Raw genomic sequence first — 12,643 nt, forward strand, 5'->3', positions numbered from 1 at the left:
TAAATGCACTAAAGTCTTGCACAAGCCAAACTATGGTTTGCAGAACTATAACCCAAGGATTTTCCAACATAAAAGTCTCTGAAATAAACTGAAACTGCACAACAGAATGCAAATGGGTTGTGTCCTACCTCTTTATCTTAGGAGAAAGGATGGGTACAGAATAGCTTTTGGGATGATTTTTCCAGTATCCTTAAATGTTACCGCATGCTCCCCTCACACAGCCCAGATGAACCCTTAAGACACAATCTGATGAAAACCTAGCTTTAAGGTCTCACCAAATACAGAGGGGCCTCCTTCTTAGTAAAAATGCATCACTGTGATTTTCTTAAACCAGATGTTCTAAATCTTATCCATTGCTTTTAACTTCATCTAAATTCACTGAGTAAGAAACAAAAAAGGCAGACAAGAGGAATATTCGGAAACAATATAAAAGAACAGGCTGAGCATAACGAATATCTTCACTAGTGTTGAATAGTGTAGGTGATACTTTGGTTACCAACTATTTTCTTTCTTTTACTACTGTGGTAAGTTTTAAAAGCCTGAAGTTGTTAGGGACAAAATTTGAGGCTTTCTACAGCCTAAATGTATTGTGTGGATGTGAGTGGAGGGAACAGACCTTCTCATCACTTCATTTCCAGGTTAGTCCAATCAGCTGCCTGCTGTCTCTATGCTTGCAAGAAACTGGATGCAAACACTAAATGAAGTGGAGAAATGATCAGATAAATTGCAGGCCCTGTCTAGCTGAGAGTGAAGGCTTCCCGTATAGTAAATGACAGCTGTACTCTTTTGTCTGACCTAATTTATTTCTGTTTGAAGGTTCAAATGGAGTCCTCTGCACCGTCAATGGAGAAAACCCATAGATTGTGCCCTGACATGAGAGAAAAATTGGCAGAAGACTTAACAAAACCCAATCCTAACAAACTTCTGCAAAACCCTTCTTCTGGCAAGGCTGGATCTCTGGATTCTCTTTTTATAACCCATTATATGATATACATTTCGGCACGGAAGCATTCCAGTGATGTCAATTCCTACAAAGCTGGTCAGAAGGATCTGGGAAATCACAAACACAAATTTCTATACTCACATGCTGTCAAAAGAACTTTTTATGCTGTCGGCTGAGCTCTATTTTTTTTCCAGTAAAATCTCAGTATCCATTATTATTCTAACAAAGGCAAAACAATGAAAAATAAACTTGGGTGGATTCGTAAGATTCAGAATCATAACCACAATTAAGGTGTTTCTGGAAGGCTTTGCCACTACAAAACTGCACAGAATATTTAGCCAGATTTGATAACTATGGTTTTTCTAAAAGTAACTTGAATAATATTTGTGTGCCAGATGAATCCAGCGGTGTGCAGTTACCAGTTTGGAGCAAGTATATCATGTACTAGAACAGCCCTTGAAAGGTCTAGTTTCCTTGAACATTCACCATTGTGGGAATTGTATATATCAATTTGTTTACTATTGTCCTGATCAACTGGTGGACGTGGACATCTGCTCAGAACTGAGCCGAACTCAGAGCTTATATGCAGTCCCCCTGCCCCAGCAGTCAACACAACAGCTTTTTAAAAATGTTGGTTTGGCCAGGAGATCTGCACTACTCACAACGTGCATCTGTATGTTTTTGCATTAAAAAGGTGCACATATCAACATGTATGTAGACACACTAAAGTCCTTCTTCTGTTGGACCAATCTTTCCTAACAATTTAATCCTGCTGATCTTCATTATTGTTAAAAATAATCCTGCTCCATGTAATAATCTTTCAGGTTCAATATGCACAAATAAAACTTGTACCAAGGGCAACTTATTCACTATGTTTAAATGCATATGTGCACATATGTTCAGTCTGCGAACGACCTACTCTTTGCTTTTAGTTAACCGAGCAACTTGGAACGGAGAAAGTAATGACAAGCAACTGACAGTAAAAGACACTTTTGAAAGCTAATTTTAATTAAAAAACATCCATCTTGCCAGAGTTGTTTAATCAGTCATAATTTGCTTAGAAAATAGATTTATCTCACTTGCAATCTCTCTCATCTTGTACCATACAGATCTCGGCATGAAAATCAATACCACAACTTTACACCTAAAACATTTTGCAGGCAACGATGGAAACCAGACTCGCTCTCTATTATTGCCTCGCCTTCACAGATGCCGGGAAACTCAAAACCTCAATCGGACAGGCTATGAGCGCCCCCTAGCTGTCAAGGCAAGCCACTGATCACCACCAATGTGGCTTACTCTTCAACTGAAAAACTAGTAAAGTTTGTTTTGGAGAGTATTTTGTAACAACAAAGCAATCTCAACAGAAAAGGGAAAAGAAAAGCCTTGTATGTGTTGAGTTAAACTAATGGAACAAGCTTCAAACACACTTCATTTTGATAAGGAGGCAGAATGAGCCAACTTAGAGCCAATGACACCAACAATTTGGCCTCCTTTACCTGGACCAGATTCATTTTTGAATAGCCTTTGTTCAACTCACACTTCCATACAGCTAGAAGAGATACACAATAACCTGGCTCTCAGTGAACCATGCTGTTTGTGCATGTGTATCTCCATGTTTACTAAAATGCTTAAATAAGCCTAACAAATTAATCTTCTCTGTGTTTGCCTATCAACAAAAAGCAAAACTGTTTCTTATTCCTCCATGTATATCTTTCTCCTAAAGAAACTAAATTACTCAAAGGAAATCTAAAGATGGCAGAATGAATGCTAGGCAATATCTAAAAATTGGAGGAGGGGAAAGGTGGGGGGGGAATACTGTTTAGAAACCAAAACAGATCTCATAAAATATCTTACGGTCTGCAATTTTGAATAAAACACATCCTGTACAACTTATGAGGTACAATTCAAGATAAGGGTGTGGACAACGGAGGAATCAATAAAATTCAGCAGGTAATACCTGCTGCATACATGTATGTGTCACAACCCTACAGATATACAAAAATTGCAACCATTTCCACAAATTTCTTTCTAGCTGATACTTGAGTTTCACCTATCTCTTAGTTTGGATGTCTATTAGTTTCCTCCATTGCCTCTGAATGAGAGAAATCCTTGCAGTAAAGAAAAACAGAAAACAAAATTAAAAGTATTTTGTTTTTGCTGAGATCATGGTGACATTTTCCAAATTAGCATGGTCCAAAAAGGAAGTCTAGAAAGCAACCTGTTGAGTACTAGAATTTTAGAAATCTGGTAAATTTCTTTTTGCAAAGGAAGGGTATGATTCTATTATCAATCCCACACCACCACCATCCTGAAGAAATCATCTTGGGGAGATGTAACTATATTACAATGAAGATTATTTTGCTGGTTGGTTTCTTTGATTACATTCTAACCTATCAGTTCATTTAAAGGCTGTAGAACTGCTGCTCAAATCTTACTGTTCTAGCTATTAAACAAGAAATTCTGTTGCAAAAATCCAGCCAACATTATTATGTGGTACAGAAAATCCTAAAACATTTCTGTCTGCATTTTCACCAAGATCCCATTTTAATTTCCTAAATGTTGTGCAACTCATTCTATTTTCCCGCTAAGCCATCACTAGAAAACAACCACAGTTTTTCCTCCATCAGCTCATCAATCTATCACTGACAGGGTGGGATACATTTATAAAGAAGGAACTCAGAGAAATCAGAGGCATTTATCTCTAAATAAATAAATTCAAAACACCATGCCAATAAAGTCAGAGTGCTGTCACTGGAAGATAGTAAGAAAACCCTTCACTGACCTGAACTGCATCTGGATTGTTCCCTTAAGACCGCAAATCCTATGCATGCTTACTTGGGACTAAGCCCCACTGAACTCAGCAGTGCTTACTTCTGAGTAATCATATATGATCAGACCGTAAATATCCTTTTCTCTCAGGCCATAAATATTTTCCTTGCTGCTTGTTCAAGGTAAACAGCCTTTATTTCAGCATCCAGAGACTAAAATCTAATGGAAAGGGGGAGAACCGCCTGCCTGTTTCAAGACAGCCATCCACCTAGAAAGGCAGTCGCCAAGCCCCTGGCAAGCTGGCTGACCCTTCCTCTTCAGAGACTTGCAGTTCAAAAAGCACCTCAGAAAAAGTACAGGTGGAGAAAGGGGAATGTTATATGAATTTGCTTGTGTACTTCGTCCTTGTTTGTGCTTCCCATCCAACTTCTTGCTATTTCTTCCTTTTTTTTTTTAACCAGGCTGCTCTTTAAAAATGCATTAATACCTTCCTAAAAAGTCCAACCAGTTCTTGGTGAAGCTCTCTCTCTCTCTGAATTCTGACAGTTGAAATAGAGTAACATTTTCTTGGCTCTTTTTCTTCCTTTCCCATCTCTACTCACCTACCCAAACACACACATTAGCACACTCCATTTGTGCCCATCACAAAAGATTATCTATCTCCCTGTTTTTCTTTTTGCAGCCTAGTTCAAGAAGCCATGCTCACGACGCTCGTTAAGCCCCTTCCACCTGAAAAGATGAATGGGAGATCTGAGGAAGAAGGGAACTGCCTGCAGACTTTTTAGCACCAGTATAAACCTTAATTCACCATTAAACCACAGCGTACAGATACATTTTGGGGGTATCTTTCCAGAAAGCCTTGCTATCAACCTCAAAAGTAATGGTGGTTAATTCTCACAATAGACAGAAAGGAAACTGAAATTCCCAAATCAAGCCCCTGATATGAATGTCATCCCAAAATGTGTGCACTGTGTCTGTTACTTCTCCTAGTACCAACATCTGTGACTGCTTTCATCTTTTTCTCCCTCCCCCCCCCCCTCTTCACTATCAAAAATGAAAGTCCACCTGCAAGCCGTTCAGAAAAACAGAAGACTTCCTTGGAATAATTTGGAAAAGAGACTCCTCTTCCTTCCCCTTTGGGAATTTCACAAACTGGCTAGGATTTTTCTTCAGAAGAATAAAAATAGTTTGCTCAAAAGGTATGATAGGTTTGGCCTGAGTTTGGGTTTTAAATCCACTTTTTTCTGGTGGTTCGGCACTCCCCGCTCAAAATCAACTTAAACGCCGATACCAAGCGTATCTTCCTCGGTGCTGCAGCCGGGTTGGAAAGAGCGGGGGGGGGGGAATGCAAGAAGGGGGGGAGAGACAGGAAAGGAGAAAAAATGAAGTAGCTGGGGGAGGGGGAGAGGAAAAACAACATTCGCAAGCCAAACGCCATCCCGGGTCGAGCGCCTCCGTTCTCCAATCAGTATAATTCCGATGTATTCTCACAAATAACATTTTTATCAGCTGTAACAAAGGAAAGACCGAGAGCGACCGCTGTCACCAAATGCTGCTGGCAGATGGCTGCTAGTCTTAGACTCTCGGGGGGAGGGGAGACGCGGGGCCGTGTGTGCATATATGTTCATTTAAATTGGGAGAAATCTAACATACATATTCTATTCTTTCTGGCCTTTTTCTCCCAACAGTCTCTCCTACTCGGCCCTCTCCCCGGGGCTCGCCTAGAGGCGCGCCACCTTCCATTGCTTCGCCCAGCTCCGCGAGCGCAGCGGCCGCTCTCCCAGCAGCCCGGGCGTGCAACGGAGCTGCTCCTTGCAGCGTTTGCTTGCATTTCTCTCGGTTCTGATCTCGCCCGCTTTTTCTCCTCTGCAATATCCTATCCTCCCCCCCACATCCCGGAATACTACTCCAGGTTTATCTCCTTCTTGGACTGTTACTTGATTTTGCACCTAGCTGCTGTTTCTTAAGTGTCCAGCGAGACAGGAGAAAAAAGCAATGTGCTTTGCAAATCCTCAAGGCAGTTTCAGCAGTATTTGGTTTATATTGCATTTCAAAGTGTTCGGGACAGCAAAGAAAAATAAGGAGAAATGCGAAATAAAGGGCTGGTTGTTGCTGTCTTTTTTATTTATTTAGCAGGGTCGAAGGTTTTGCAGCAGGAAGCTGCAACAGAGGCACACTGACCCCTTGGCTCCAGACCCCCCACGACTCCCAGACAACCAACTCCTAGATCCCCACCCCCATCCTTGCCTTCGACGCGTGGAGCAACTCATTCTACACCTCTCGCCCACCCCCACCCCAGCCTCATCCCCTGCTTGAACTATTTTGGGCCACGTTAGGATCTCAGCACCACCTTGCACTTGCTGGAGAAAAAGTGGCGCGCCTTTCGCAGGACTTCGCTGCTTGCAAATTGCGCGCGTTCCGTTTTGCAAAATGGTGCTACCATTACTTCGCGAGGTCCCACCAAAAAATTCCCACACTCCCCCCCCCCCCCGCGCACACATACACACATCTGCCTCCCCCCGGTCTTCGCCTGGGCTCTCGCCGCACGCCCACCATATGCAAAACCACCCTACGCTTTGTGCCAGGCTGCCGGACCTCGTCGAGGATGAAGTCGATCCAAAGGCTCCGAACCGGCCCGACTACCTGTCCGTCGCCGCCATCCCTCCCCGCCCCAAGTCCGGTCCTATCTCCATTACCGAGCGGGGCTTCCCTAATGGGGGGGCGAAGCAGCCCCAATCACTGGATCTCCCCCCACCTCGCCTGCCACGCTCCTCCTCCGCCTCCCCCTCTCCCGCTTCTCCCAGCTCCCCACGCCGGCCTCGCCGCTTCATCCTCGGCCCAAGCGTTCCCTCCATGTGGTTCTCATTACGGATCTCCCCGCCGCGCTCCAGCCACCTTTCCCTTCCCCGACCGCCGCTGCCTTCCTCTCGCGGCCAACTTTGGACCCGTCTCGCTTCTCCTTTCAAGCCCCTGCGGCTCACCCCTTCCCCGCCATCCCCCGTTCGCTGCTCCCCCTCGGCCGGCTCCGTGGCCTTCTTCCTTCTTGCTCCTCAGTTCCCCCCGGCTGCCTACAAATTCCGCTCCAACTTTCTCTCCCTCCTGGCTCCGCACCCGGCAAACACACCTCTTTCGCTTCGTTCTCCCCCCCAGCACACACACGCGTCCCCCTAGCCTGCCAGGCATCCCGGCCGCGGCCACCGTCCCCTTCCTTCTCCGCCAGCTCCCGCGCCTCCTCACTTTCTCCCACCCACCCGCACCCCTCAAATCCTGCCTGTCCAGCTTCGCGCAAGGCGCACAAATCGCATCCAGGTTCGAGCCCCCCTTCGCTTCTCCCCACATACGTTTCGCTTTCCGAGTCGGCTCCTCGCGAGGCACAACTTACGCGTGATAATTTCCCTTTGTGATAAGTGCTGCGGGTTCCCCTGCTTGCGACGGGACATTGCCCTGGCATTTACACGGTCATCGCCCGGAGAGCTGGACTTGGGTAGGGGGGAGCAGAGGAGGGGGAGCGGTCGTCTTCCTCCTCCTCTTCTTCTATGCTCTTCTTGACGGATCTCTTCTTTAAAAAAGAAAATGAAGAACTCAAAAGAGAGAAGCACTCTTTCCCCCCTTGGCGCTCTCAGGATGAGGTTCTTCGTCCAATTAAACAAACATCATGAATGAAGTGGGGGAGGCTTGGTTTTTATTTTCATAAGACAACTGTCTTTTGGGTTTTTTGGGTTTTGTTTTCCTTTTCCACCGCTTCCAGATCTTTTCTTGAACTTCACCAAGCGCTGACATTTATTTTTCCAGAGTGGTTAGAAGAAAAAGAAGGGGGGGAAAAAAAGCAAAGTGCACTTCTTCCATCAGGAGGGCTTTCTTAAAAAAAAAAGAAAAAGAAATGAAAATTGAATTATATGCATACACGCTCGCACAAAAGTAGAAAAATTGGAATTTGCCCACACGCAGAGAAAAATGCAGCAAAAATACCCTTGCTGAGTTAATTAGAATTCTTTTTTGCTTTGCTTTTTTTAAAGGGGTAGCCCAAACTGTGTCTCCTCTTTGCCAGTTCAAGTGCTACTGTTTGAGGTTTTTTTTTTTGCTTTTTTTTTTTGCTTTGCTTTGCTTTGCTTTGCTTTGCTCGCACCACTTTACCAGTGCCTTTCCCCCCCTCCCCTCGCTTGGCACAAGGTCTTGCTAGGAAGGAAGCCCCCCAGTGCTTCTGGGTGAGTGCTGGCTATTACTAGGAGATATATTGCAATGTGAAGATGGCGGAGTCCTGGTTCCCTGGGAGCGCTCAATCTCTCTATGGCTGGGTCTGCCTCCGTACAATGGGATAAAATTCAAGTTCAAGTGCGGACGTGACGTTTAATCTGCACTAGAGACAAAAAAGACCTAGAGAGTAGGAGCACTGGGGGCGACTAGCGGTGGCTTTTTAACATTGTACCCTGCAAGAGAACAAGAAGGGGGGGAACCACCCTCCAACACACTCCTAGCACACGCGCGGCTCCGATTGCTTAGCCAAGGTTGCCTTCCGCAGAGCGACAGCCAAAAGGAGATTCAGGGGGGAAATAAAAAGGGGGAGCAATCCAGAAGGCGGGAGGGGGGTGTCTTTTCCCCAAAACGTCCCCGATCCAGTTGCGAAAAAGCAGCAGCAAAGGTCTGGCAGGTCTCAGGAGGGAGGAGGTGACAAGGACCCGGGCCATCCTCTCCGCCGCCGCCCGCTGGCAGGAGGCCCAAATGGGACGGACGTCTCCCCGGGGGAAGCAGGGTGTAGGTAAAGGGGTTAGTCAAGCCAAGCAGGCTGGCTCCGGAAAAGCAAAGGGGAAGGCAAGAGTTGGAGGTTGTTACGATCAGCTCAACCCGGAGAGCCAGCCGGAATGAGGGTTGTAGCGAGCGCCCAAGGTCCGCGGGATCCATCCTGTCCTTGTTCGATCCACCTGCTCGGAGAGCCCCCAGGCGGCTGCATCTTGGCCTCAATGAGATTCACTTCCCCTTTTCAACTACAAGCTTCCCGCTCTCTTCCCTCCACGCAGACTGGCGGCGGCGGCAGCCCGACTCTGCTCAGAACACCTTCGCTGTGTATTTCCAACAGTTTTTACAATAACACAAATATCTACGTGGGGAAAGAGATATTTCTCTCCCACCCCCTTCTCAATGTGAATCGCGATTGCGGAGGGAGACACGCACACGCACGCCCTTCTCTCACTTTCTCCCAGGCGCCTCACCACTTTACGAGAAGAAGGATCCCTGTGGACTCCCGGCGTGCTGCTAGTCCAGACTGGAAGCGGTGTTGACCTCAACGAGCCGGATTGCAGGCCGGGTTAAACCCAAAGGGAGAGTCCCTCCTCCCGAGCGCGGCTCCTGGCGCTTCCACGGCCAGAGCCGGGTAGTTTTCTTGGCAGCGGTACAGAAGTGCCTTGCCATCGCCTTCAACTTCCCAGTCTAGCCTACAGGCCTGGGATTCTGTGTAACCCTCAATCCAGACGATCGCTCAGACTAATGGGTGTCTTCCAGTGCCCCCAATGGAAACATTCCAGCCTTTGATCAAGGAGCCAGGCATTTACCAGGTGTCTGCAAATAAAGCCCGCTGGGTTTTAAAAGATGCCTGCAATTCAGATGTTCGCAGTAAATGCGGGGCTAATTGGTCGAACTTACCGCTTCCTTTCTAGGGCATGGAAGTGAACTTGGGGTGGGGGGGCGACGTGCTAGGGCACGTGGTCCCGATTCCCCGAGGGTGCCATCCCCCCTCCTCAGCCTAGCCCCCATTCTGGGCTGGACTGCCAAGCCAGCTGGTGTCATCAAACGCAGGCAAGCACAAACGCCCCGAAGCGCATTCCGTGCGACCTGTACCTCGGAAGCTCCATTCTGGTGCTATGTCCCCCAGTTCCCCATACAGCATTAAAAGTGACCGAAATTCCACTTGTGTTGTTCGTATTTTCACCTGTTATATGAAGGGGGTTAAGACACCTATTCCTTGACTGCAGCCCAGCTCCGAAATTATGCCCCTGTTCTGGATCCCTCCAGACTCACCGTGAACCTGAATGATCGTCTGAACTGAGAGTTACTAAATAAACCTACACGACTGCTAGATATGGCCTTTCAGTCCTGATTAAACAAGCCGTGATAGCAGCCGCCACTTGAGCAAACAACCGTCCATGTATGGTGGACTCTCGCTTAAGAGTTCCTGGGACTGTTACCCGTTGGCCCGCTCAACAGAAGAGCCCGGAGGTGCCGCGAAGTGCGTCCCGCGCAAGGGATCCCGCCACCTCCGGGCTCGCGCGATTTCATTGGCTCTTCCAAAAAATGCAGCCCACCCGGGCCCTGCCATTCAGCATGCCTTGCAGCGTCTTCACGGTGCTGCGCTGCCGTCGTTCAAGGCACGCGTGCAAACAGACCAAGATCGCTGGGACAGCTGCGACTAATTGCGCCCACGGAAGCTGCGGATCGCGGACTGAGCGGAAGAAACTCCTGAACTCACTCCCGAATATGATATAAAGGGGTTAACGCTGAATACAGCCGAAGGTAGCGCTCGAATCTTCTCCCGCCAGGGGATCTGCGTCTTCCGGACACTTTTGGCTGTACCACCAACACCCCGCCCGAACAACTGACAACAAACAGGGTTCTTCCTTTCGCCTTTATGCGTCAACTGGAAAGTGTTCCCTCTTGGCTATATTCAGGCACTAAACTTGAGCCCGCTTATGGTGGACTCCAGCCTGAGCTTGATCTGGGACTACTGGGGCGAAAAATGTTATTTCCTCGTAAGTTGGAGCTGCTTCTGTTGGAAGAGAAATTGTCCCTTCCAGGCAGTTTTAAGATTCCGCACTCCACCCATTCATCAGTATGGAGAGAACGTTGGGAAGATTTTAGGACGACGGCCATTACACACGCACAGGTGGATCAGTCTTAGCAGTCAGCGGATGGTGGGGAAAGATAGATCTGGATGAACTTCATTCACGTGTTGGCCAGATTCAGTACCGCTTTGAGTCCATAACTGCATATCCACGATTTAAACCATGAAGCTGGATTCACACATCACTGTAAGCCAAAACCAAATAAACCAGGTTATGGATTAGCAGAACGTGTGAATCAAGCTATTTAGTTAAGAAGTGAAGTGAAGCACAATCAACCCATACTGCTAAGTCCCCTGCAGTTCCAAGAGAGATTTAAGCATAGCCAAAGGCTGCAGCAGCCCCCTCCTCCTTACATTACTTGGAATCAGTCCCACTCAATTCAATTTGACTGAATGGAAGGCAGGCATACATTTATACAGCTAATATTGCTACTGCAGGCGATGGAATTTAAAAAGTTCCTGCCCCAGCAGTGCATATTTACTCAGGACTAAGCCATCCTGTGTTCAGCGGAGTTTTCTTCCAGGTAAGGCTGAGTAGGACTGAAGCTTCTATTTAGCTCCTCTCAGCTCAGGTTTTTTGTTGGCAGTAAACAGAAGCAGCTTTTCTGCCGTTCTCTTATTATGTTTTGTGTCTGTCTAACCATCCGTCTGTCTGTCTGACTCTGGGATCTGACGTCCACACGTAACTTCTTTCTCCAGATTCAGCTCGCCACACCATCGCTCTATCTTTAAATTAAATTTTCATCACCACCCTCACCATCACCACTCCTTTTAATAGCGATATCGGCGGTGATGCCAGTCCCTTAGACTTGTTCCCAACCGGGATCTTCTCGGGCAGAGGAGTTAAAGCCGTCCATCGCGCGAAGGGGTGCCCTGGACCTAATCTGAGCTAGCGGGCGCCGGGCCAACCTTTCCCGGCCTACCGCTCGGCTGCTTTGCGCTCAGGGCCAGCTGCTGCACGCCCGCCTCTTCAGCCCGCGTCCTCTCGCTCCTTGCAGCTTCACTCGGGATTGGCGGGGCTCTATAAAAGAAAGGAACTCGGTACCACGAAAAGAACGACCTCCTCGTGCGACAGGAAGCCGCCGCCCAGCAAAGGGGGACCTGTTTCTTTGAGACCCGCACGCGCTGTTTCCCAAAGTGGTCCAAACAGTCCTAGGGAGAAAGGGGAGGGGGGCTCTTAAAGGATCCGCTGCTGGGTGTGGGGAGAAGTTGTTGAAGAACCTTCAGGCTTTTGAAGGAACAGCAATGATTCTTATTGCTTCCCCACCCCACCCCCATACATAATTAAAAAATAATAGACCTCATATCCTCCCTCCCATTGATTCTTGTTCAACACGGAGGTTAAAAGCATGCCAGTCCCACTTGGCGCCAAACTTCGGGGTGGGGAGAATCAAGGTAGTTTCCCAGCAAGGAACGCAAGTGGAGAAGAGCGTAGCAGAAAACGCGGCAAAGCTCAGGAAATAAAATCTCTAGGAAGCCACTTGGCTATGAAGTTCCACGCGTGAATAATTTTCTCGGGCAGAATTTCCACCATAACTTCGCCATGCATTTAATTTCCTTGTTTCACACATTTATATTTTCTAGCGAGTGTGTGTCTACCTTTCTTCATGAGCCTGAGATACTAGTGACAAGCCAAGTACATCTCTAAGAGTGACAGCCTGTTTGTTTATATTACTTATTTGAAGTATTCACACATCAAATTTCACCTACTCCGTAAAACACGCTGAATAAAGTTGCACTTTCTGCTGAATAAGTATGCGTAGGATCCGGCCGTAAACAGTTTTACAACTTAGGATCACATTAAAATGACGTTTCCTCCTACTGGTTCTACTTCGGACGAGCTCAACAAAAAGTTCCTCCTCTTCAGCCTTTCCGCGCATTAATGGGCCATTTATGAGTATTGCTCCGCCTAAAGTAGTCTCCTGCACGCTTCCTTCCGAATCATCCCTTCTTGAAACCATGGAACGTAACTTCTGAGAACTGACTCTTAGGATCGGGGTTCTAATTACGCATAATTATGGAAACATGAAGTTAGAACTACTCTTGACTTAACATATATCGCCGTCCCTTAAAACCCACCGAATAAAAAAGTGGTC

At 47.1% G+C, this 12,643-nt stretch overlaps 1 protein-coding gene across 7 annotated transcripts in view; it reads right to left on the reverse strand.

Annotated features, from left to right (window-relative positions):
- Window positions 1–10,727, reverse strand: part of BCL11B (BCL11 transcription factor B) — a 169,034-nt gene extending 158,307 nt beyond the window's left edge. For 2 of the 7 annotated variants that reach the window (XM_063290301.1, XM_063290299.1), the window contains exons 1-2: window positions 8,923–9,160; window positions 7,098–7,573 (exon numbers count right to left, since the gene is read on the reverse strand). In XM_063290301.1, the coding sequence (XP_063146371.1) occupies window positions 7,098–7,155 (58 nt within the window). In that variant the 5' untranslated portion in view covers window positions 7,156–7,573; window positions 8,923–9,160. Of the gene's footprint in view, window positions 1–7,097; window positions 7,574–8,922; window positions 9,161–10,583 lie in introns of those variants that run through there. The other 5 variants (XM_063290302.1, XM_063290296.1, XM_063290297.1 and 2 more) reach the window with 4 other exon arrangements.
- Between the last annotated feature and the right edge of the window lie 1,916 nt (window positions 10,728–12,643).

This window comes from Candoia aspera, chromosome 1, assembly GCF_035149785.1.
Source record: "Candoia aspera isolate rCanAsp1 chromosome 1, rCanAsp1.hap2, whole genome shotgun sequence".
In the NCBI taxonomy this organism is placed as follows: Eukaryota; Metazoa; Chordata; class Lepidosauria; order Squamata; family Boidae; genus Candoia; species Candoia aspera.